The sequence below is a fragment of the Sorex araneus genome, chromosome 4 (genome assembly GCF_027595985.1).
Source record: "Sorex araneus isolate mSorAra2 chromosome 4, mSorAra2.pri, whole genome shotgun sequence".
Taxonomy (NCBI): domain Eukaryota; kingdom Metazoa; phylum Chordata; class Mammalia; order Eulipotyphla; family Soricidae; genus Sorex; species Sorex araneus.
Genome location: NC_073305.1, coordinates 190369788 through 190396045, shown reverse-complemented (window position 1 = coordinate 190396045; position 26258 = coordinate 190369788). Strand labels below are relative to the sequence as shown.

Genomic DNA, 26258 nt, shown 5'->3' with positions numbered 1-26258 from the left:
AACCCGGGTCGGCCACATGCAAGGCAAACGCCCTACCCGCTGTGCTACTGCTCCAGCCCCAATCTTCGAGGAAACTCTTACTCCCCAGGCAGGTAAAAGGGGAGCTAAAGGTGGAAACCCTCTTTTAAGTATTTGATTGGCATCTCATTAGCGAACGAAGTCATTCACCAATCAGCCTCCACCTCCAAAGCAGGCGGGCCCAGGACAGCCCGGCTCTGTCCCGCTAATCAGAACAACTTGTTCCGCAGCCGAACTAGGTCAGCGCTCACCCGCCCACCACAGCCGCTGAAACCCTTTTCCAAGCCTGGAGCAAAACAAAGCCGACTCCAACAGGTATTACTGTGCCAAGTGTCCCAGGAGGGCACCGCCGTGGCACTCAGAGCCCTGCCCCATGCATGTGCGCACAGTTTCTGCTGCACGTGCCTCCCCGTGCAGCTCGCCAAAGAGCAGCGCACTGAGCAGGCCTCCCATGCCCACACAGGACCAGCCCAACCCCACCAGGGACGCCATCTGTTAAAAGCAGTAGCCATCTCAGAGGCACATTCACAGACTCGGACGCACACAGACACACATGCGAGCACACACACTCACAAACATAGACACACACTTACATGCACACACACACCACAAGGGCTGCAATGGACGTGCAGCAGTGCAGACCACTCTGGGAAAGGAGCGGCTCTGAATCATCTTTCCCTTCTTTTTCTTTTTTCAAAAACAAAGAATAAAAACAACTGAGGGGGATGAAGTGATAGTATAGTGGGCAAAACTCTTGCTTTGCACTTAGCTGACCCATGCAGTCCCCCAGCACTGCCAGGAGTGATCCCGAAGTGCACATCCAGGAGTAAACCCTGAGCACCAACACCAGCTGTGGCCGCACAACTGCCCTGTCCTCGTCACCCCTCATGCAGCTGCTATTGCTCAGGGTCACACCAGAACCCCTTCACTGCTGTCACTGATGCTGCTGTGGTAACACAGAGGAGTACATGCCTGGCTGTGTGGCTCTCGGGGCTGCACATCAGTGGCCTCTGTGCTGACCGACAGCTCACAGGCATGCATGGTGGTGCCACAACCTTGCGGTGGTTTTTACACCTGATGCCCAGGGACTTGAACTTGCAACCAGGAGGTCTAAGCCCCTGCCACTCTGCCTCCAGGCCCCAAGACTCTTCCCTTCGTATGTGTGTGCTGTTACACCATCATGGTGCCAGGATCGCTCCACATCAACCTCCCTCCGATCACAGCCCCACTGAGGCATCTCAGGGCTATTCCACTGGTGGCCATCTCGCCCTTCCTGGGCTGCTTTAAACTCTGCCTCTGAGAGAGGTCATCTGGTGTTTGTCTTTCTCTTTCTGACACACTTCTCTTCGTGTGACTTCCGTCAATTCCAGCAGGCCACAGCCAATGGCAGGATCTCAGCTTCTCTGCCCGCTGAGTCACGGTCCCTATGTACACACCCAGGCTTTATCTGCACCTCTTCAGTTGGCACAGGGTGTTTCCAGATCTGGAAGTACTGCAGTAATGAACTCGGGCGTGCATGCGTCCTTCAAGATCAGTGTTTGATGTCCCTCATCATCTGATGGTGGATTCTCACTGCCTTTTAGATTTGCACTCTCAGTTCCAACTATTCTCCGGGAAGCCCTGGGTTCCTTTACTGTGGCCGTGCCCTCAGCAACGTGCAATGCTCCGATACGTAAGGCAGGGATCTCAGCGGAGGACCATGTGTGGAGGGTACCTGCAGGACCATCTCCCACTGACCGTAGGTGCTTCCAGGAGCACTCACCTCCCAACTGACCTGTGGTCAGTAACATGGTGCCTGTATGCTGACTACCCACAGCCACAACTCACCAACCATCCCTAACAGGTAAGTGGAAGTCAGACCAAGCCCTTGATAAAGCCCAGATACTTTCTGACTAAAGCACTTCCTTCATGGACATACTGACAACCCTACCTACACACAGACACACACACAAATACATTCACACACATACACACACTCATCCACTCAGAAATTCACATCTGCACAAACTTATACAAACTCACACTCATATTTACACACACACCAGAGTTAGTTCCAGCATCCCAGCAGAGCACAGAAGCTGCCTATGACCAAACTGACCTGTGCCTTCTGCAATGTCAGAGCAGGCTACACAAAGGTTTCCCAACCCTGTGTGTAAGAAACATCTTTCTGTAAATTCTCGCTTTAAAATGATGCCAATGTGTATATCAAAATTAATTTTTATTTGAAAAAAAAGCACATGACAAAGCAAAGTCAGGCAAGACATGGGGTAACACACTTGCTGCTCACAGACTAGAAGGAAGTGGCCCTCGAGCCTGGACACTGCAGGACGCTGAGAAACACCTCCGCTGATGAGGGCACGGGCAGGGACACTGTGGTGACAGGGAGCTCACAGGGAGCAGGCGCACCCGGACAAGAGAGCAAACTCACTCCACAGAATAAGACACCATATCTCACCAGGCAAACGGGGAATGCTGACACCACCAAGAAGGCACTGCCCAGCGGGCCAGAGTTGAGCACTGTGGGCAGAGACACAGGCATGCCTGGCACTACCATCCTGCTGTCAGAATTCCCAAAGACCACTGGCCAAGCCATGGGCCCATGGGTGCTGCCTTCCCGAAGCCCCCTGCAGCACAGAAGGGCCAGCACCAGCAGGGGGCTGGCACAGCCATCTGGGTCTGGTCACAGCATGGCCTCAGAAGCACCCATACAGCCAGGTGCCAGCTCTCTCCCCAGTGGGAGGCCAAGGGCCCGAGAAGAGCCACCCAGGCATCGGGCCGTGCTCCTGACTGACCTTGGGTGGCTGATCCAAAGGTAAGGAAGACCGGAGCCAAGCGTTCCCCCACGCACTTACTCCACAACAGCAAAGAACTTGGGAATATGCAATCATCTTCAGCAATAAAAAAATCACATTTGCGGGACAAGGAGAGAGCTCGAAAGGCTGAGTGCAGGCTGGAGCCCTGGGTCTGAGCCCCAGCCCTACACGATGCCCCAGGTACACCAAATGTGGCCCAACACCAACAAAAAACAAATTTTAACAAAAACTGATCACTAAAATGTTAACATGAATTTATCAGTCACATTATAAAGTCACACATATTCTCCAATGACGAGAAAATCAACCTTACGTTCTTTATGGACAATATACAGAAGCATTAATCTTCATTCTAAGTCCTGTTGCTTGGACAGTAACAATATGAAAGAGTGAAGCAAAAAGTAACGGTGCTAACATAGTTTTGAAAAGCTTTCCTTTTCAGAGGGAAGACACTGAGGGGCCTGGAGAAGGCTCAGCAGGCTGAGCCAGCCCCAAGGTGGGAGCCCAGGTTCCATCCCAGCACTTCCAGGAGTGGCCCAACAACAAATCCACTACCGTGAACTGAGAACTTCTGTGGAAACCCGGCTTGTTTCCCACCAGAGCTGAGTATCTCCTAGCTTCATGCTGAGAAATGTCACATCTTGGGCACCGGCCGTGGGCCCTAGATCCTCTGTCTGAAGAAGAATCAAGGGTTCCTAGAGGAGCAGCTGCACTAGGGTCAGGTCGGGAAGGGCATGAGTTACATATGGGGTATCTTTTCTTTTTTTTAATTAGTGAATCACCGTGAGGGTACAGTTACAGATTTACACATTTTCGTGCTTGTGTTTCCCTCACATTTTCGTGCTTGTGTTTCCCTCATTCAGAGCCCATCCCTGCACCAGTTACAGATTTACACATTTTCGTGCTTGTGTTTCCCTCACATTTTCCCCACGGCCCCAATGAATGAGGACTGGCAACAACCTGAGGCTTCCAGAGTCTGGGAGTGAATACAGGTGGTTCCATCTCCGAAAAGGTCCTTATTAAAGATTTCAAGGGCTGGAGCGATAGCATAGTGGGTTGCACTTGGCCAACCCAGGTTCGAATCCCAGCATCCCATATGGTCCCCTGAGCACCACCAGGAGTAATTCCTGAATGCAGAGCCAGGAGTAACCCCTGTGCATCGCCGGGTGTGACCCAAAAAGCAAAAAAAAAAAAAGAAAAGAAAAGATTTCAATATGAAAATAAGCTATAATTATATGCTAGGCATCACTACATAGATTTCTGTTTTTCCCCAAGAGCATACATATGCCCTAGAGAAACCTCAGGGGGTCCGCACAAAGGCATCAAGGCTGCTATCAGGGATACAGCAGCAGTGGGTGGCTGGCGGGCCAGGACTGTTGGCTTCCCTCCCACCCACCCAGAGAGTCCCTTCAGGGAAGACACACAGGACAGAAGGCTGCAAAGGGAGCACAGGAGCAGTCTTGAGCTGCGAGCCTGGAAAATAAAGACCAGGAGCTGGGCAGCCAGCGAGGCCACCAGGCAGTATTTCTAACTCCACCCAAGATACAGTGTCCTTGGGGCTAGAACAATAGCACAGCGGGTAGGCGTTTGCCTTGTACGCATCCGACCCAGGTTCAATTCCCAGCATCCCATATGGTCCCCTGAGCACCGCCAGGAGTAATTCCTGAGTGCAGAGCCAGGAGTAACCCCTGTGCATCACTGGGTATGACCCAAAAAGAAAAAAAAAAAAAAAAAAGATCCATCGTCCTCAAGTTCAAATCCTCCCCAATGATCGAATGACTAACAGGCTCCACATACAACACTCTGAGTAGCTTCCCCTTATGGGAAAAAATGGCCGCATTCCTGAACTCAGCATTACTACAGCAGTCAAAAGAAAATCCAAGATAGAAAAGGAGATATTTTGTTTTTATAGTCTGCTTCTTAGCGATAGCACAGCGGGTAGGGCGTTTGCCTTGCACGCAGCCGACCCAGGTTCGATTTCTCTGTCCCTCTCTGAGAGCCCGGCAAGCTACCGAGAGTATCCCGCCTGAAGGTCAGAGCCTGGCAAGCTACCCGTGGCATATTCGATATGCCAAAAGCAGTAACAAGTCTCCCAATGGAGACGTTACTGGTGCCCGCTCGAGCAATTCAATGAACAATGGGATGACAGTGCTACAGTGGACAGTGCTACAGTCTGCTTCTTAAATCTGAACTCAGAGTTAATTATGTGAAACAGTTCAAACGAATTCCTACATCTGAATGGCAAGAGTACTGCATCACGAAAATTAAATACAAACTGAGAGTCTATCACTTACATGGGTTTATAATAACTTTCATGTCAAAAGCAAGTGGCTAACCTATGACTCCTGAGTCAGACACTTTCTACAATCAAACTTTCAACACGGTACCACAGCACTCGACTGATTTTAACTTAAAACCCTTGGAATGACTTGACCAGATTAAACCTGTGTTAGCCCATCACAATTCACAGCATATCTGAGCACCTTACCGCCTTCAGACAAGCCACTGTAGAGAAAGCAGCAAGGGGCACGGGGAAAGACCACATGGAAACACAAAATAAAGGGGCGGGAAGAGGGCTGCCTTCGGCGGTACTTCACAAAGTAATAAGAAAGCGGGTTTGTTCTAAGTACTGGCCCCACTCCCTTGGTCTCAGGAACCATCTCCAGGTGCAGAGTGGGCGCCAGCAGTCCCTGCTGCCTCCCTCTGCAGGACAAATGGCCACACGTGGCCACAGTGCACCGGAACGTCCTTGGTGCCAGACTAGAGAGGACAGGGAGGGAACGCTCTGCAGCCCGGAACTCTGGAGAGCTGGGAGTGGGGAAGCAAAGGCAGGCCCAGGAGGCTGCTGCTCTGGGGCTTTCAGCTGCAGCTAAGAGCTGCCCTGAAGAGAAGCTGGAGCAAGCGCTCACGGAGACAATCCTCCAGGCTTCCCTCAGGCTTCCCAGGGCTGCACACACTCTGCACAGGCACGTTCCAGAAGTTCCTGCTGGGGGTCAGAGAGACAGTGCAGTGGGTCAGGAGCCTGCCTCACACTGGGGCTTGACACCCGGCACCCCATCTGGTCCTCTGAGTCCTCTGAGCTTGCCAGGAGTGTGACCTCTGTGCTCAGAGCCAGCAGGAAGCCCTAAGCGCAGCCAGGTGTGGCCCAAAATCAAAGAAAAAAGAAATTTCTGAGATGACAAGGCAGAGGCTCAAAAGACAGACTTCAGATAAGGAAGGTGAGGTTCCATGAAAGAGACCTTCACCCCCTGAAGGCCCTCAGCTCTGAGCCAGCCAAGGAGAGCAGCACTGGCACAAAGACGGAATCAACCCCTCCAGCCAGGACAGCAGCTGGCAGCTGGGCACCACTCCCATATCCCACAGTCTGTGCACCCCACAACAGTGCCCGAGGAGGCAGTTCTGTTAGGAGCATCTCAGGGATGAATGGGGAGCCCCCTGGCACCAGAACGTGCACTCAGCATCCATCAACTGGACAAACGGCAACACAAACTGCTGGGAAGGCAGGTACGTCCCTTCCGAGCCAGTGGGCACCGACAGACAAGGGCGGGGCAGCAATGGGACCAGCTCAGACACAGCCACAGAAGAAGGGGGCCACAGGAGAAGGGGGCCATCCAAATCAAGCTCACTCTGCTAAAGACCCCCATAAAAGTTAACTGCAAAACCTGTGGAATGTAACATGGTCACCAAAGGGGAAAAACTGTATTAGACTTTAAGGAGTATCTTCATTTAATTTTATCAAAGATTGATAAAGCCAATTACATTCCAAAAGCTTAGAAAATCTATGTGACATATGGTGTAATGGTTAGCACTCTGGACTCTGAATCCAGAAAATCTATATGACAAAGTGAAAAATCATAAGCAAAAATATATTTGCAAAACACCTGACATACAAAAGATGTATTCAGAACATGGAAGAAATTCCCACACGTCAGCAACTCACTGAAAAACAGACACAACACTGAAAGTGGCAAAGACAAAGAGGAAATGAAGGGACGGGGGTAACCGTGCACTCACAGACCGACTATGATCCTGAACAACAGACATCTCACCGACTCCAGCCTGTGGGACCCTCTGCACTCGGGGATCTGTGCCCTCACGCAAAGGCAGTCCGGGCTCAATGCAGGGTTGAGGCAAGAGCAACAGGGGTATGGCAACCAGCTGCCACTGTCATTAATGGGTAGGAACCTGGCTTGGGGGCTCACTAGACCCACGCCCCAGGTAGGGGGACAAGAGCAGCCACCAGGCCACCCCCAAAAACAACCAAGCCCTGCAGCCTCCACAAACCCAGGAGGTATCAGTCACCACTTCAGGTGCATGGAGGCATATGCATGACCCTCCGGGCCTCACTCCACTGAAGTGAGTGGAGGCAACATCTAGCCGTGTTGGCCTGGGGTTCAAAGAAACCACATAGCCATACAGCAGGGACTACACCTGCACTTTGGGGCTGAAGGGAGCGTAGGGACAGTACATCTCCCAAGGCACTGCCAGGCTGCAGGGATGTATGCCAGGCACCCAGGCAGCAAGCACTCCAGAACCAGGAGCCCAGAGCACCCACGGAGAGTCTGAAGCAAGGAGAGGAGACCACAAGTCAGGCATGAAGGAAACACGAAGCTCAAGTGAGTCTGCCAAGTCCTGGGTGCAAAGCAGTTCAAAGTTCAAGATCGCTCCCAAAGGAGGCTGTTGCTTTAAAGCTATTGCTTTAAAGATGGCAATGTGGGGCTGGAGCAGTCACAGGTTTGATGCCCGCGGCACCCCCCAGAGTCCCCTGAGTACTACCAGAAGTGATGCCTGAGTGTGAAGCCAGGAGTAAGTCCTAAGCAGGTGTGGCCCAAAATAACAAAACAAAACAAAAAATGGCAGCGTTCAGTAATACGGGAACAAGGATCCACAGTGTTTTCAAATGAAATGGAAGCTGTAATTTAGTGGTCAGAGAGGACTCAGAGTAGCCATTAAGTTTCTCTAGAGCCCTGCTATCTCGGCAAACGGATGTTCTCCCCACCCCCACCCTAGGCCACGGCAAAGAGCAGAGGAGGAAGCAGTCTGGGACAGAGACAGCAATGGCTGGGCCCACCCTGGAGTGCCGTGGAATGGGAGAGTCTGCAGAGGGGCAGAGTCCCAGCATGGGGTCTGGCTGGCTGCAAGCAGCAGAGCCAGGAGAGTGAGACTCTCCCTCGGGAGGAAGGATCCAGACTTTACCCCCAGGAGGGCATGCCCAGAACTACCCCCCGGGGACAGGGTGTGGCCCAGACTTCACCCCAGGATGGGGTGTGACCCAGACTTTTCACTCCAGGACAGGGTGTTGTCCAGACTCACCCCCAGAACGGCTGTGGCCCAAACTTCAAAAACAGTGTGGTGTGGAGGTCTGCAAGCCCAAGCTACTTTGTAACAGTCCTGTTGGGATGCAGGAGAAGGAAGGGGAGCGGTGCCAGGTAATCTAGTGGATTTTATTGGTCATTTCAGATCTCAATGAAATGATCTCTGGTCAGAAGAAATCAGTCCGGGAAGGAAGCCCACGCGAGGCGACAGAGTCCACACAGGTCCGGAAGGAGACAGTTTGTCTCTGGCATTCCCGAGGCCCGATGGGCAGCAGGGTCCCACCCAACATGTGGCCAGAGAGGAAGGAAACCCACGGGACCCAGGTCTCAAGCGGTGGTCACACAGCCCAGAAACAAGTCACAGGAAAGCAAGCTCCAGCAGGGGACAGAGAGGACAGGGTCCCATCTGCAAACGTCAGGCCAGGAACGCGTGAATACCCATCGCAGAGAACAGCATAGGGACAAGACAGGGCCATCCTGCACTGGAGGCATTTGGACCTCAGGACAGGACAGTGTCATCTGCACTAGGCAATGAGGGACAAGACAAGAGATGCTGTTCGCTGGGAAAGGGACCTGGACACTGAGAGGAACCCAGAACCCCCACCCAACTGTACAGGAAGCTCACTTCCTAACTTCTGCATCCAGGGCTTCCGCAAATCTTCCACACACTCAAAAATAAACCTTCTGCAGTGAGCCTGAAAGCCGTGGGCCTGCTCAGGACACCCACAGTACTCAGTGCCTGCGTCACAGGGCACAGGTCTATACAAGGCAGAGGGGTTAGCAGAGAGCTCACACTGCGGCGTGTCACAAGGCGTCTGCGTCAGTGGGGTCACAGGGAATCTGTGTCAGTGGAGTCACAGGGCGTCTGTCTGTGGGGTCACAGGGTGTCTGTGTAGAATCACGGGGTTTTTGTGTCTGGGAGGTCTGTGTCTATGGGGTTGAGGATTTCTGTGTCTGTGGATGCTCACAGGAGGACTGTGTCTATGGGGTCACAGGATGTCTATCTGTGGGGTCACTGGGTGTCTGTCTGTGGGGTGACAGGGCATCTGTGTCTGTGTGGGGTGACAGGGCATCTGTATCTGTGGGGTGACAGGGCATCTGTGTCTGTGGGGCCACGGGGCGTCTGTGTCTGTGGGGTCAACAGGGCGTCTGTGTCTGTGGGGGAGCAGGGTCAGGGAGCGCACACACAAGGATGATGGGACCAGGCCACAGCTAGGTGGAGAGCCCGCAGCCAGATCAAAAGGACCTTGGAGGTGAGGCTGCCAGAATCTAGCAAGAGGTCAGGCAGAAAGAAGGGGGTCGGGAACAGTGAAGGGCAGAGGTTGGGCAAAAGGTGAAGCTGGATCCCCAGACATGTGCTGAGACGGGGCTGAGCTGGACATACATGTGCAGAGCAGGGCGAAGATCAACCCCAATAACACTCCGGCCATGATGCAGGTGACAGACACACATGGCGTGTCAGAGGTGCTGTGTAGCTAGGCCAGCAGAATGCTGCACACAGACACTGCCCGGGCGGCCTTGGGGCTGGAAAAGGCTGCCCTGACAACCCTATGGAAAACCCCGAGCCCACAGGGGACTCTCCAATTTCACCACCCTCTTTAAAACGAAACCAGCAGGGCACAGGGGACAAGCCACCCCCGTTTCTTTTGACAGCAGCAGGCAGCCAAGGGGCACACTGGCAGGAGCGCGGGGGGACCTCTGCCCCTCACAGGGCGCACCATACAGCGCAGTGCCACTGCAACTCAGGGCCCTGAAACGCCACTTTCCGGCACCCGGCTCTGCCCAGTCTGGGACGCTCCAGAGGGCAGAGCTGCTGGTCTCCCTGCCGAGTCCTCTGGGGGGAGGTGGGGTCTGGGCCCTATCTGGCGGCGCCTGGCCTCGCTGTGCGCAGTGTTCAGGGAGTCACTGGGTGCTGGGCTCAAACCCAGCCTCCCACAGGCAGGGCACGCACTCAGCCCATTGAGCTTGCTCTTCTGCCCCTCTTCCTCGCTCCTAACCGATTTATTTTCTTTTTACTGTGCTATTTGTACAGTAACAAATTGCTTCAGAAGTTGTAAGATAACTGTCTACAACAGAAGGCCTCGGAACAGTCTCTTGCTCTTTTTCCTGTCTACAATAGGAGACCTCAGAAGAACAGTCTCTCCCTCTCTCTCTCTCTCTCTCTCCCCCCCCCCCCCCCAACACACACACAGGCTCTCCAAGGCAAGAGCAAGTGGTTACTGGGAGGCAAGGTTTGAGGGCTAAGCCTTATCTAAGTGGCTTCAGTTGCTGCCACCAGCAAGCCCACGTTCTGAGTTCTAGCCCCAGGGACACCACATGCAGACACTGAGACAGTGCTGCCAGCCCACATCAGGGACCCTCAGAGAGAAGGGCCAGATGCTGGGGGGCTGTCCTGAGTTTAATTCCTGGTGCCTAGCCAGATCACCCAGCTGGGAGCCTGGTGAGGAAATACGTTTCCCATAGACTGCTGGGTCTGAAAGATGGCTAACACTGCAGAGGTTCCACCTGCTGGGGGCTGCACCCCGTGTGGCCACCCCAACCACTGGCAGTGCCCACAGAAAGTACCATGATCAAAGCAAAAGACCCAAATGACAAGAAAAAATAACTGGAAACACAGAATAATAGATCAACATTTTCGAAAAAGTATTCTCACAACTTGACTCTATTAAAACCCATTTCCTGACAGGATAACCAGTAGCCTACAAAGAAAGGAAGCACGGTAGCCCGTCACTTCATGCAGAACATGGACCCTTGAGCCTGTGATGATTCTACTGGGCTGAAAAGTTCCCTCAGCCATGCACTATTAGCTGAGGGAGAGCACGGGCAACCCTGTAGAGGGCTCAGTGATCTGAAAGACTGCCTGGCTCGTCGAGCCTTTGACTCAGATTTCATTTCCAGCAACCTGTCACAAAAACACCCAAGTGTAAGGGGCATGAACCTGCAGAGGTCACAGCACACTGATGAGGCGCAAGCTCGGTGCCCCAGAAGCCTGGACATGCTATCTGCTCCAGCCCTGGAAGAAGCGCTCCCTGACTCAGCTCCGGATGCTTAAATAAGGGACCCTTCCCTGGACCTCAAGCACATTACCTGCCAGGAACACCGTCTGGTTTCCTGGCAGTCCTGAGTGAGGACACAGAAGCGTGGGCAAGGATACAGGGTGGGGGGGGCGGGGCGTGAGTACAAAGGGACTGGAGCCGAGGTCAGCAGTGTCTCTGGCCAGGAGGGCCCGCCCATTTGTACGGCTGCCTGAGAGGGGATGGTGGGATGTCACAGCCCACACCACCCACAGGTGGCGGGTGGAAGTGTCTCCCCTCCCTCTTCTGACATGCTCACTGTGCCACTTCCAAAATACCTTTCCTGACAGAATGGCCACCACAAACAAACAGCTCCTACTTGGTGGCATCAGCCTGTGGAGCGCCCTGGGGTGGACAGGTACACACACATGTGCGAACAGGCTGGAGGGGGTTGAAGTGACCCCAGCAGCTCCTGAGGTCTCTATCGCTGTCAGCCAGAAAGGAAAGCCACACGGATCCTCAGCTCAAGCCTGTCCCTGCTCTGGGATCCAACAGCACCCCATCCACACAGGGAGGCAACGCCACACACACCCTGTGCTGGGAAGCAGTACTGAGCCCTGTTAACTCCCACTGGGGACCAAACTTCCAGCACCAAACAGGTGTGCACAAGTGACAGCCCGTAAGTGCCAGGAAGCAGCACAGGCCAGCTACCCACCCCTGCCACTGTGATCACAGGGAGAGTGAGGACAGTCTCCCCCAGGCAGACCTACCGCCCTAAAGAGGGCCCAGTGTGTGCACAAGACTGGAAGCCAATCCCAGCCAGGAGCACAGGGAGGCCAGGAGCTCAGGGTGATGGGCCAGCCAGGAACAGCAGACAGTGACAGCCAGGGGCGGGGGTGCAGGCCACGGCTCTCCCTCACAGAGCCGGAAACACGGCAGTGGCCCTGGTCACAGGCCAAGAGGCACAGAAGCCGACTCAGACCCTGACTCACTCACAGGCAGTGTAGGATGCAAACCGTGATGGTCACAGCAGTGTGACTGCAGAGCTGAGGGGAGCAGTCGGAGACCGTCACGCCCACCAAGCCCAGGAGTGAGGCACAGGCGCGCCTATGAATGGCAAGGCAAACCCATTCTCTGCTACCGTGGAGCAGAGGCTCCACCAGACCGCGCCAGACTGCAGGTCCGAGTGGACGCTGGCTCAGCAGGGCGGGAGCAGGCGGCGCCACTGCGCTCTCCGTGCTTCCAGGGTTCACCGCCTGGAAGTACACACCCATTCCCACCCAGACGCGCCCTCATACATGACACAGGAGAAAACGGGCGCAGAGCCAGGGAAGGGAGTCTGTCCCAACCACCCCCCACCGGCCCTGCTCCTCCGGGAATGGCACATGCTAGGGGACTGCGGTACATCAGGAATGATCTCTGAGATTGATGACATTCCAGTCAGTCCCTACCCACTGTGCAAACAGATATCAGGAAGGGCTGGGCCACACCCAGGGCAGAGTCCAGCACCTTGGCCCAAGTGAAAGCAGGATGAACCCTGTGGGACGGGCTGAGAGCTATGTGCAGGGACAGCCAGCTTCTAGCCCAGAACTCTAAGGCCCGAAAAATAAAACAAGATTCCCTCACAGAACTCCAAACCACTGAAGAGGAGGCCCTGAACTCAGAAGGGCCAGGTCAGTGGGTGGGCCTCCTGCCCGTCCCTTGGGGCACAGGAAAGCGCTCAGCAAAGCCCCGCCTCCTCCCTCCTTCACATACTTTCCATTGTTATTCAAGACAGAAGGTCTGGCCACAGCCAGCAGACAGCCAGAGAGGCACTGTGCTGACTACCAAGCACCAGTCCACCGCCCCTGCAACGAGAAAACTCTTACAGAGCCTCAGGAAGTAAGGGTGGAGGAGCAAGGGCGTCCTGACTCAACTGGGAGGGAGAACTCAGGCCCAGCCTGTGCAAGCCCATTTGATTCAAGCACTACATGACACCCACCACTACCAGGGAGTAGCCCTGGTTACCCCAATGGCCACCAAAAGTAACCAAAGTAATTAAAACAGTGACTAAAATGTTATAATGACTAAAAGACTGAAAGTTCACACATTAAATTAAAAAGCTTCTGCACCTCAAAGAAAGTGATGCCCAGAAAACAAAGACTCCCCACAAACTGGAATTTGATAAAGGGTTAATACCCAAGATACAGGGCTGGGGCGATAGCACAGCGGTAGGGCGTTTGCCCTGCAAGAGGCCAACCCAGGTTCGATTCCTCCGCCCCTCTCGGAGAGCCCGGCAAGCTACCGAGAGTATCCCGCCCACATGGCAGAGCCTGGCAAGCTACCTGTGGCATATTCAATATGCCAAGAACAGTAACAAGTCTCACCAGGAGATGTTACTGGTGCCTGCTCGAGCAAATCGATGAACAGCGGGACAACAGTGCTACAGTGCCACCCAAGATACATGAAGTACTGGTAGAACTTTACAGGGAAGGGGCTGGAGCGATAGTACAGCGGGAAGGGCATTTACGGCCAACCTGGATTCAATCCCCAGCATCCCATATGGTCCCCCGAGCACCGACAGGAGTAATTCCTGAGTGCAGAGCCAGGAGTAACCCCTGAGCATCGCATCGCTGTAAGTGACCCGAAAAGCAAAAAAAAAAAAAAAAAACACTTTACAAGGGAAAACAAAAATTTAACCCCATCAAAAAATTGGAAGAGATAAATAGAAAAATCCTCATGGAAGAAATACGGGTCAAAGGGCAATAAAAAAATCTACGTCACTAATCATCAGGGAAATACAAATTAAAACAAAAATGAGATACCAACTCACATCAGAGAGACTGGCACACACCAAAAAGAACAGCAAACAGTGTTGATGTGGGTTTGGGGGAGGGGACCCTCATTCACTGCTGGTGGAAATGCCCACTAGTCCAGCCTTTTTGTAAATCAATGTAAATATTCCTCAAAAATCTTGGAACTAAACTTCAATGACCCAGCAATCCCACTCATGGGACTATAGCACACTGACCCTAAAACACAATGTAGAAAAGGCATTTGCACTCCTATGTTCATTGCAGTGCTACAACCCAAGTGCTCAAGAGGGGCTGGAGAGATAGCACAGCGGGTAGGGCGTTTGCCTTGCACGCGGCCGACCCGGGTTCAAATCCCAGCATCCCATATGGTCCCCTGAGCATGGCCAGGGGTAATTCCTGAGTGCAGAGCCAGGAGTAACCCCTGTGCATTGCCAGGTGTGACCCAAAAAAAGAAAAAAAAAAAAAAAAACAAGTGCTCAAGAATAGATGGCTGGATAAAGAAGCTACGGTACGGGGCCTGAATGATAGTATAGCAGGTAGGGCATTTCTCTTGCATGTGGCAGACCAAGGTTCAGTCCCTGGCACCCCACAGAGTCCCCCATGTACTACCAGGAATGATTCCTGTGTGCAAAGCCAGGAGTAACTCCTGGGCACTGAAGGGTGTGACCACACCCACTCCCAGAAAAGAAGATATGATACATAAACACATGGAATAGTACTCAACAGTAAGGAAAGATGAAGTCATGCAATTTGCTACTAGTGGATGGATCTGGAAAGTACCATGCTGAAAGTATCCCGCTGAGTGAAATTAGTCAGAGAATGATCTCTCTCTCCCAGAGAATATCCCACAGAGAATGTGGAATAAAAAGAAACAGTAGGGGAATAAAAAATGCCCACAGGCAATAGAAACAAAAATCATGAGTAGTATAGTGGCAGCCTGGGGGCAGAAGGGAACCAGGGGACTCTGGTGGAAGGAAAGCACACTGGTGAAGGGAGAGGCGCTGGAGCACGACAGTCTGGAACCCAATCATGGAAACCTTTGTAGTCCATAGATTCAATTTTTAAAAAAGAAAAGACCCTGCTGCATCTATATTATCTTTTGTCACAAGTTCCAAAAAGCACATTTGAAAAAAAATTAATAGTCAAGATGAGTTATCGAGCGATAGCACAATGGGTAGGGCGTTTGCCTTGCACATGGCCAACCCGGGTTCCATTCCTCCGTCCCTCTCAGAGGGCTCGGCAAGCTACCGAGAGCATCTCGCCCCCACGGCAGAGCCTGGCAGGCTACTCATGGCATATTTGGTATTTGATATGCCAAAAACAGTTACAACAAGTCTCACAATGGAGACGTCACTGATGCCCGCTTGAGCAAATTGATGAACAACAGGACGACAGTGCTACAGTCAAGATGAAAATCAGTTCTTCTCTGTGTGGCATAAACAGATAGCACAGATTGTAAATAAGGCAAAAAAGGTCTCATCTATGGGGGCTGGAGCGACAGCACAGCGGGTAGGGCATTTGCCTTGCACACGGCCAACCCGGGTTCGATTCCCACATCCCATATGGTCCCCTGAGCACTGCCAGGAATAATTCCTGAGTGCAGAGCCAGGAGTAACCCCTGTGCATCGCCGGGTGTGACCCAAAAAGCAAAAAAAAAAAAAAAAAAAAAAAAGGTCTCATCTAGGGTCTTCTTCCTGAAAGGTAGGTTTTAGATCCCTCTATTTAGAAGCCATTTCCCTCTGAAACTCCCACATGCTGCTCACAGAAATGGTCTGAAGTTCCACCAACAGTGTCTGGAGAGACCGCCAAGTCAGATTACCGGGACCCACAGCTCCTGGGCTGTGCTCTTGAGCACCCACGTGCTCAGGGGTCCCCTAAGAAGAAGCAAGAAGTACTGAGAGTTCACCGGAGTCACATGTAGGCTGTGCATCACGAGGGTCCCGGAAATAGGGGGCAGCTCAGTCCAGGACACACAGCACCCAGCAGAGGCTCCAAGTGCAAACAACTCGGAGAGACACACTGAGCTCGGTCAGGCTCTGAGCTCACACGTTTGTGTACGAGCTCACACTGGGTCCTGGCTCCCTTAGTTCTGCTTGCCACTGTTTTCAAATATTCTATTGAAAACCTTTCTCTTGATTAAAGACAACCATTTCCAAATGTGCAATCTGACTACAGTGAATACACTAAATTCCATCATGACCAAATATACTTTCAAGAATGTACTATAGGGGCTGGCACAGTGGGTGGGCCATTTGCCTTGCACGTGGCTTACCTGGGTTCGATACCCAGCATCCCATATGGTCCCCCAAAGCACCACCAGGAATAATTTCTGAGGGCATGAGCCAGGAGTAAACCCTGTGCATCACTGGGTGTGACCCAAAAAGCAAATATAAAATTAAACCATAAACTGTGGGTCATGTGAATGATGTCAGCAGGAGAGGGACAGACACAGAATAACTTTTCATAGGTGGGATATAAGTTAACATAGTCAAGGAATAACAGATGACCCAAAGAAAGAGAATCTGTAAACTGGCCCCAGTCTACAGAACTGAGCTTATCACAATGAGAAGATTAGGGGGGCAGGAAGGGAGCACCAGAGGCGGGAATATTAGTACGGTTTGACGAAGGGCCCCTGAGACAATGGTGGAGGGAAATGGACCCTGGTAGGGGATGCAGTGGTGAACACTTATACTCATGAAACCTGTCACCAACAGTACTGTAAATCAGAGTAACTGAGGGGCCGGAGCAATAGTACAATGGGTAGGACATTTGCCTTGAACATCCCTGGCACCCCATATGGTCCCCTGAGCACTGCCAGGATTAATTCCTGAGTGCAGAGCCAGGAGTAACCCCTGAGCATCACTGGGTGTGACCCCCCCCCACCTCCACCGAGGGGGAAAAAAAAGACAAAGAAACTCACAGTGACTGAAATAATTTTTTAATTAAACCATAAATAACCATATTTATATTTATCTAACCATAATGCTTTTTCAGATTTACTGGCCTTAACTAACTGGTTCCTGATATTCCAAAAGTAACAATTTCATGAAAGTAATAAAAAAAAATCAATTCAAAAGTTGAAATAGCAAATCTAGCATAAAAACACATTAGCTGTGCCCTGAACACAAGCAGGCCATGTTCTCCAGCCGTGAACTGAGAACACATTCCTAACCTGGCTGGTGAGGCCCTGTCCAAGGTGCCAGAGCAGCTCCTCCTGCTGAGCCGAGCAGGCCCAGGAGCTGGTGGGCAAGCTCTCTTCCCATTCAGTGCTCTCTGGGCTTGTAGACAAAAGGGAGAGGAGGGGCCGTCCAAACACGTGTGCTCACCTGGCTGAGGGGCAGCCGCAGAGGCCAGAGTCCCCACGCGCAGCCCTCTGCACCCTCCCGAGAGGCCTGAGTGGACTGAGGCCCACACGGAGCCCACCACTTCCACTCAGCCAGGTCGGACTGCTCCCGGGACCCACACCACAGGTCTGGCCCAGAGCCCCCTAACCGAGACTCTGGACATCTCTGGGAATACTGGAACGGCTGACCAGGGACACGGGAGATAGCAATGACAGAGACCGGCCTGCCCATCCTGGCCAGGCCCAGCAGCTCCACGCACTCTGCAGCCCGGGTTGGAAAAGACCACCAACATGAGCTGGAACACGAACCTCACCGTTCCTGAACATCAGCCCATCACCACACACCAACCAACCCACTCGGGAAGTGGGTGCCTCCGACCCAGGAGACCGCTAGGGGACTAAGAGGGCAGACGGGGGGGGGGGGGGTGGGCTGCAGGGGACAGGCCAAGCTGGGAGAGGCAGAGGCCCACCGAACCGCCATGGAAGTAGAGGCAGTTCTCACTGCTAGACTGAAGCGGAACGGCCAGTTTCACTTGCAAGGGCGTTTAATGAGAGCCACAAGAGGCCGGTTACTTCCCAACACCTGCCTTCCCAGAGTGTCCATTCAAGCCTCTGTGCCCGAGGGGAGGCCCCACATGGAGGCAAGGGGGCACTGCTCGCAGGGAACCCCCACACGCCCCATGTTCTCGGGCCTGAAGAGGTGCAAGCATGTTCTCCAGGTGAGCCAAGCAAGCCGGGCACTCAAGATGGACAGGAGTAAATCTAGCTTGCCAGGAAACGAGATCTGTCAAGGCTTTGTGTCCACCACGGTGAGACTGAAAATTCTGTAATACTTAAGCTTTTTCTTATCCAATCACCAACATGAGTCTGACAATTCCAGAAACCTGGAAACCACACATTAAGGTGGGGGCACACCCAAGGGTAGTGCAAGGAGCCTGGAGGAGCCAGAAGTGGGCAGTCTCGCCCAGCTGGCAACCCAAACCAGGAAACAGCGTGAGGCACAAGGCCAAACCCTCAGTCACACTTCCTACTGTCTTTCCTCACAAATGCCTCTCTCCTCACCGCCAGTGCCACGACACCTGGCTCCAAACTCAAGCAGCACCCAAAGCATACGGAAACGATGCATGATGAGAAGTATGATCAACAGTATTACTGATCCTGGTAGCTCAATTAAGTGGTTAAAAAATTAAATAAAACCACGTCCAAAGTAGAATGCCCCACTGAATTCACTGTGGTGTCCATGAAACTGCAGGGAACAGTCACGGAATGAGCAGCAGTGCTCTCGAGGTTAGAAGTAACCAGACATTCACAGTAATAAAATCAGTCTGTGCTAAAATCATCTACTTGGAAGATCTTTCCCCATGCACAGGCCGGGCAGAAAGACGCAGACAGGTCTGAGAGACTATCCTCTTCTCTAGTAAACACACAAGACCAGAGGCAAGCAGGAGGGAGCTGTCGAGTCTGCAGCGAGAGCAAGAAAGACAACACAGAGCTGTCGAAGATGGGCACACTGTTAGTTGTCCTGCAGAACTCAGGTGAAAGGGAGAGATCAGTGGGGGAAGAACTACTACTAGCAACAAGAATGAAGGAAAAACAACCTGAAGCTTGAGGTGTAGAGTCCAAGTCTAACTTCCTACTAACAGGAAGCCTGCAAGTGAACAGAACAGCCCACCAGCCTTTTTATACCCCAGACACCCCAACACCCGAATAAGGAAATAGCATTTTCCTGGGGTCTGAGCACTGCGGTCAGTCCCTCCAGTGAGAGAACCAGGAAGCTGAGGAGAGGTTTTGGAAGCCATCAGCCTTCCTGGGGAACACAGTGGCTCACTGGGTGATGAGGACAGAGTCATGCTGGTCTTTCCATCTGCATCTGCCCTGCCCAGAGCGTGGCTATAGTGCTGGTTCATTCTGTCTGGGATTTTGGCCGCTCCTGGCAGGGATCAGGGAATGCCCCCTACTCTTTATTCAGGGGTCACTCTCAGTGGTGCTCTAGGGACCACGCAGTACCAGGAATGGAACCCAAGCCCCTGCAAGCAAAGTGTTGGCTGAGTGTTGACTCCGCCCCTGGAGCTCTCTCTCCAACCTCCCGGGAGGAGGCTTTGCACACCCAAGGAAAGCCTGAATCTGTGACCATGGGCATGAGCAGCCTGCCCGAGTCACAGAGGAAGGGCAACTCTGCCACCTTAAGTTCCCAACCTGTGACCAGCCAAGTCGAAGCGGGACCAGCCAGGCACTATAGCCACCCCCGTGGGTGCCGCCTGCCCTGCAACAGTGACTGTCCTGGCGTCCCATGCAGCCTGCAGTACGCACAAGGGCGAAGCCGAACAAGCGCAGTGCCCAGTGTGTGTGTGAGGCCCCTGCCACCACCAGGCCACGCGTGGCTCACACCGCTAGGCTGCCGTCTGATTTGCTTCCACACTCGATTTGCCTTGAGGACAAGCAGAGCACTTCCGACTCCATCCTCTACAGTTACAGGCAGTTCTCCATGATTCCAGCCACAACACCCACCAGCGAGCCCAGGGTACGAAACCCTGGACCCACTGCAGAGGGTGGCAGAGAGGCAAGCGGACCCCACACCAGTCCCAGGTCAGAGCAGAAAGAAGCTGCTGCCTATCCCCCAGAAGCCCACTGAGGGGTCTCGGAGCCAGCCAGCCTGTCATTGGGTCCGCGCAGAAGTGACTAAGGATTAGCAGGGCCTGACTCCTGCTGGGCGTGCCCAGCCCAAAGTATAAACGCGGGTTGAATTTCTATCCCTGACTTCCCTCCTGTGTCAGTCAAGGGGGGTATCTAAACCCAAGCAGCCAGAAACTCAGAGCTTCAAGCAGCAAACTTCAGAACAAGTCAACAGACTCTACCTGAGAGGAGAAATCATTTCCAATGAAGTGATCAAAGCTCAATAGGTATCACTCGGTGGCCGTTTTCCTTACAGTAAAATTAAGCAGGTAACATGAAAACAGTTTCTCCATTAGTAGTTCCTGACAACATGCCCCAGGGGAAGACATCGCTCTGTCCGCAAGCGAACCCCTGTGTCCCTGAGCTCTGGCACCACTGGGAGCAGCATGCCCTCGCAGCGCCACGGGCCTTCACTCAGGAGGTGAGCACCCGCCCACCAGCCACCAGACCCTGACTCTCCGTCACTTGTACCCTGCAAAAACCCGAGAGTGTGTCCTCCTCTCCTCTTCCACCACAAGCCCGAGCCCCGGGCAGCAGCAAGGCCCACGGTGGTGGCACTCACACTCCATTCCACCTGTGCCAGAGAACAGCCTACTTCCCTAATGGAGGGCAGGTGGAATCCAGTCTACGGAGCTCCCACTGAAGACAGGCAAGCGAGGTTAGACTCACAGGCACCCACCCACCCAAACACTAATTTACCTAATTGCTGCAGGACATGAAATATGTAATGAAAATGTTAAAAAGGAAAAGCCAGGAAGAAACGCAATCCAGCTGCACGCTGAAGCTCTGTCCCAGCGCCGCCTGTGTGTGGAATGCAGAGGGCACCCTGCTTGCGCAATCCTGACACTCACGCTCACCTGCAAACTTCCTACTCCGCCCTGCTGGCAGGCCAGAAGCCATTTTTACACACACCTCTAGGCGGCATGAATCACCACCGACCTCTCCAGGTACGGAGTACTCAAATATAGCACTGTCACCTTTAATAAAGCAGGTGTGGGCGGCCACACAAGCTCCCAGTTCCCTTTTCCCATCAGTTAAAATGCCAAAGCAATAAACAAGGTAAGAAACAAGTGGCTTTAGGAGCTATCTCGGGGGACTAGAGGGATAGCACCTCGAGTAGGACGCTTGCCTTGCACAAAGCTGACCCGGGTACCATCCCGGGCACCCCACAGGGCCTTCCAGGCCCACCAGGCGTGACCCCTGAAGGCAGAGCCAGAGTAAGCCCTGAGCATGCCTGGTGCGAGGCAGAAACAAGAGAGCTACCTCAGGAGGTGAACTAGCCACCTCCTCGCAGGGTTTCTGCGCTTGGGCGTGAGTTTTATGCTTAACCGTAACAGAAAAGCCAGCATCTAACCCAGTGAGCAGACAGTGTCGCTGAGCTTGGGAAGAGATGGGCCCCACCAGTCAAGAATAAAGTGGCATGAATGCCACAATAAAGAGCCACCAGTCCGGAATAAAGCTGCACAATAAACGCGCCCAGCCCGGGCCACACCACGATTAGCGTCTGCCTCCCTCCACCCTCCGCTGCAGCAGAGACTGGACGGGTGACAACAGCTCTGGCCTGGTGTCACAGGGAGACAGACAGAAGGACCCACCCAAGCCAGGGGCCCTCTCCCCAGGAGGCAATGGACAGAAAAGATTAGCCACAAGCCCTCGACCTTAGTGAAAAATTAGAAACCCCAGGAGCGGTAAGCCTTGTAATTAAAAATAAAAACAGGACAGGGCTTCGAGCTCTCCAGGCCTTCATTAGGACTCCGTTTCCACAGCAGCAAGATAGACGGCTTGATGTGCTGTCCCCTGAGGACAAGGCACCCACCTCGGCGTTCCCCAGGCACGGGGACCCAAGCACAGGGTGAGAAGCAGGCAGTGATGGAACGTGACTGGCAGGTCCTCGGGAACCCTCCCTGACACACAGGTGTGAGGAGGGGAGAGGAAAGGCACCTAACCAGCTAACTGAGAGCCTGGTTTTCTTCAAAGTCGTGTGTGATATGGAGCATAATTACGGCTCAGCAGGCGAGACCCTTGCGTTCGCACACAGCTGACCGTGGTTCAATCCCTGTACCCCAAGGTCTCCAGCAAGGAGCGATCCCCGAGTGCAGCGCCAGGAGTAAGCCCTGAACACTGGCAGGTGTAGCAGGGAAAAAAAAAGCCCAGGTAATCCCAAGAGTCACCTTTGCAGACACAGAAACCCCAGAGTACACCAGGTCATCAACCAGCAGCAGACGAGTATTATACCTGTGTGTGACAGGCCAGCACCCAACACTGCACAAAGCCAAGGAGATTCTCATACAGAACCCCGAATCACCCAAGCACACCAATACCAGCCCAGAGGCTGGTGCTACATCTGGCGAGCACGGGTCCTGGGTCCCAGCCCTGGCACGGAACCTCGCACCACCACAGGAAGGCCCCCAAGGTGCACAAATGTCCGGCCTGAATCTAACTACCATCCATCAAGTTCCGCAGCTGACCACCAGAAGGGCCGATGGTCCCTCACTGGTAGCACTCGGACAACGCCGAGAAACAGGACTTGTGAGGGTCAGGGCAGGCACGGGGGGCCTGGCGGGATGACAGACATGTCCCCACAGGGCGACGGGCTCCCAAGGAGCCAACCTCTCTCAGGCCAGGCAAACACAGCGCCAGGAGAAGGCAGAGCCAGAGCCACTGCTCCCAGAGTCGGGGGACCCCGGGAGCCCCCCCCCCACCCGCGCCTCAGAACCTCCAGAGAAGCGCCCCCAGCAGGGGCCCCTCAGCCTTAGGCACCTGCAGAGGGCTCCTCCGGCTCCAGACACCTCGAGAGATCAAAGACCCTCCACCCTCCTCTGCTTTAATTCTGTTTAGTGGCAGATCAGCTTGAAATCCCACATAATCAATTGCGCTATCGACCGCCCTCGCTCGGCCCGACTCGGAGACCTCGACTCGGGGACCTCGGAACAACTGTGAATAGACCCATTCAAGAGGCAAAACAAAACGACGCACCGAGATAAAATTTCACATCCGAATTTTTCTACACGGCGATAAGGAAAACGAGCCCCGTAGGCCCAAAGGGCTCCGTGCGCGGCGCGCCCGAGGGCCCGGCCGAGCCGGGCCGGGGGCTCGCGGCCTCTGCCCCCGCCGGAGAGGGGCGCGGGCGGCCCGCACGCTGACCCTGACCGCGGACACCGCCCTCGGCCGCGGGCCCGGGGAAGCGCCAAGTTTGCGCGGCACCGACAACTTAAGGCTGCAAGCGCGGGCGCCCCTGTGGGGACGCCCGGGGGGTCTTCGGGGACCCCCGCCCCGCCAGGGCCGCGCGCGTCCGGCTGAGGCGGGTCCCGGCCGCCCGCGCCCCCGCCCATTGTCCTCGCCGGGCGCGAGGGCCGTTTCCTCCGAGCGCGGCCGCGGCCCCCCGCGGGGGAGGGGCGGCGCCCCCGTTCCCGGGCGGCGCGGTGGGGGAGGGGCGGCGCCCCCGTCCCCGGCGCGGCCCGGCGCGGGGAGGGGGGCGGCGGGGAGGGCGCTCGCGGGCCGGCGCGGCCCTTATCAGCAGGTCGCGCCATCGCCGCCGGCTCGCAGATACCGGCCGGCCGCCCGCCGCCGCCGGGTCCCCCGCGCCCGGCCGGGTCACATGCTCGCGGTGACAAAGGTCCGCGCTGCCCACGGCCAGACCGCGCACCTCGCGGCGGCTCGGGGCTCCCGCCGCCCCGCGCCCCGCCCGCACCCGGGGTCCGGGTCCCCGCCCACGGCGGCGCCCGCGGCCCCCTGAGGTGAGCCCCCCGCTGAAGCGGCGACCCCCGAGAAGGGAGGCCCCCTGAAGAGAGGCCCCTTGAGGAGAGACCCCGGGTGAGAGACCCCGAGAGGAGAGACCCCGGTGAGAGACCGCGGTGAGAGACCCGTGAGGAGAGACCCGGGTAAGGAAAGACCCCGTGTGGAGAGACCCCAGTCAGGAGTCGAGTCCCTGGTCAGAAGCCCCCAGTGAGGAGAGACCCCGTGAGGAGAGACCCCAGTCAGGAGCCCCCAGTGAGGCGAGATCTCCCCGTGAGGAGGCCCCGGTGAGAGCCCCCGTGAGCGAGCCCCGTGAGGAGAGCCCCGTGAGGAGCCCCGTGAGGAGCCCCCGGAGGAGAGCCCCCGCGAGGAGCCCCACGAGGAGCCCCGCAAGCGGCCCGGCGCCCACCTCGGTGGGCTGGCTGATCTCGAACAGGTCGAGCCGGTTGGCGTTCCAGTGCTGGATGATGTCCGCCAGCTTCCGCCGCTCCTCGTCGCGGCCGCCCGCCGACATCCTCCCGGCCGCGCCTCCGGGCCGGGCGCCGCGGGGGCTCGGGCGGGCCGGGCCGGCGGCCCCCGCGCTCCGCTCGGCGGGCCCGGCCCCCGCCGCCCCTCGAGCCGCCGCTCGGCGCCCCCCGCTCCGCCCGCCGCCGTCCCGCGCCCGCCGCTCCCGCCGCCGCGCCGGCCCCTCGGCTCCGCGGCCCGCGCCCGCCGGCCGGTGAGTCCGGGCGCAGCCCCGCCCCGCGCCGTGCGCGCGCCCGCGCCGTGCCCGCCCCCGCGTCGCCGCGCGCGCCGCCGCGCCCCGCGCGCCCGCGGAGGAGCCGCCGCGGCCGCGGGCAGGTGCCGCGCTGCGGTGCGAGGGGGGTTGGGCCGGGCCAGGCCGGGCCGAACCGCGCGGGGCCCGCCGGGACCTGGGGTCGGCTCGGGCCGCGGCCGCCGGCACCACGCAGGGTCGGGGGGCCGGGCTTCGCGCTGGGCCGGTTTCGCGGGCGCAGGTGCGAGGCGCCGCGCTCGGGCCGGGCCGGTTCCGACGGCGCCGGTCTCGGAGCGAGCCGGCCCGGGGGTGCGCCGGCCTCTGCCGTGTCGGGGGCGTCTCCCAGCCCCGGCCTGGCGTCCTCCTCAGCCGTCAGCCCCCCTCTGCCCCGTGTGGGGGTGCCCACCGGGCTGGGGCGGGAGGCCCGGCTGCACCCACACAGCCCCTTTATCTCTGCCCCCCCCCCCCCCCCCCGTCTCTCCTGCGTGAGCGTCTGCTCCTGCCAGTCGGTGGCTCCTGAGGAAAGCTGCAGCTCCAGCTGTCGCCCAGCAGCACGAGGGGCTTTCCAGCCCGGAGCCGAGGCGTTGGACCCTTGCCACAGGGAGAGTACCTCACTGTGTCCTGTCGGACCGGGACGTGTGGCCGCGCGGAGGGGCTTCTGTGGCCACGGGTGTCCGCGTGCCACCCGTCTGCACCGTTGTGCCCCTGGGATGCCCACCCTGTGCAGATCAGAAGGGGGGGTGCACGCACACGCACGCTATGGGTGTCACGCCATGTGGCTCAGGGCTGTCCAGCCGTCTCCATGTGTGCCGAGTGGGGCAGAAATCTCACAGTAGGAGCTTTATTCCTGCCCCACTGGCCGGAGAAAGGCCGGCTGTGTGCCCTAGCCAATGGGTTACACTCAGCAAAAGCTGGGCTGCTAAAGAGAACATCCGGTATTGCTCGAAAGTAACTAGAGGCTCCTGCCCCCTTTTTGTAGTAAAAATAGTCAGCCTGTTGGAATGCCCACAGCACCAAGCACCCAGGCTGCTCTGCTTCCATGCTGGTATGGCCATTGTTCAGACTTAATTAAAATTCCCCGTCATGGGCCGGAGCAATAGTACAGCGGGTAAAGCACTTGTCTTGCACGTGACTCACCCTGGGTTTGATCCCCTGAGCACACCAGGAGCGATCGCTGAGCACAGACCCGGAGTAAGCCTTGAACAGCTCCAGGCGTGGCCCCAAAACAAATACAAACAAACAAAATTCCTTTTGGAGTTAGGTCCGAGTGGCGTACTGCTACCCAAACTACAGTTCAGAGGGAACCCAGCGTGCAGTGAGTGATTCATGACACAGATGTCTTGATACCCCAGTGCCAATTTGGGGCATGATTGTGGTTGACCGGCCCCCAGCACAGCACCAAGCCCCCCGTAAACCACTTCCGAAGTCACGGCTGCATGCGCTTCCTCTTCTGCTCTCAGGGGATGGCCGAGTTCCAACACACTGAAGAAATCACTTAAGGGTGGACAGGCAGCACAACTGGCAAAGGACATGAGGCTTGGGGTTGGTCCCCACCGCTGGTTTGAATAAAAAAAGAAGAACGAAATCCTCTAAGTACTGCTCAGAAATGCTGTACCAACAAAGATGGGGTTTATGATGAGCCCCATGTACCATGCAAAAAGTGGAGGTAAGAGCTGAGAGCCCAGATGCGGAGGTGGACAGTGTGGGAACCACATGGCCATTCTTGTATTTTTTTTTTGTATTTTTCACTTGTTCTCTTTTCTTTTGGGGGCCCCACCCACAGGTGTTCAGAGACTGT

General features: G+C 55.5%; 1 protein-coding gene across 22 annotated transcripts in view; it reads right to left on the bottom strand.

The window, feature by feature from the left end:
- Positions 1-24296, bottom strand: part of AFDN (afadin, adherens junction formation factor) — a 99676-nt gene extending 75380 nt beyond the window's left edge. For all 22 annotated transcript variants that reach the window (XR_008629708.1, XM_055134142.1, XM_055134146.1 and 19 more), the window contains exon 1: positions 24116-24296. Coding sequence is in view for 21 of the 22 variants with exons in the window: in XM_055134142.1 (XP_054990117.1) it covers positions 24116-24220 (105 nt within the window). In the remaining variant the exon portion in view is untranslated. The remainder of the gene's footprint in view (positions 1-24115) is intronic.
- Positions 24297-26258: the final 1962 nt, after the last annotated feature.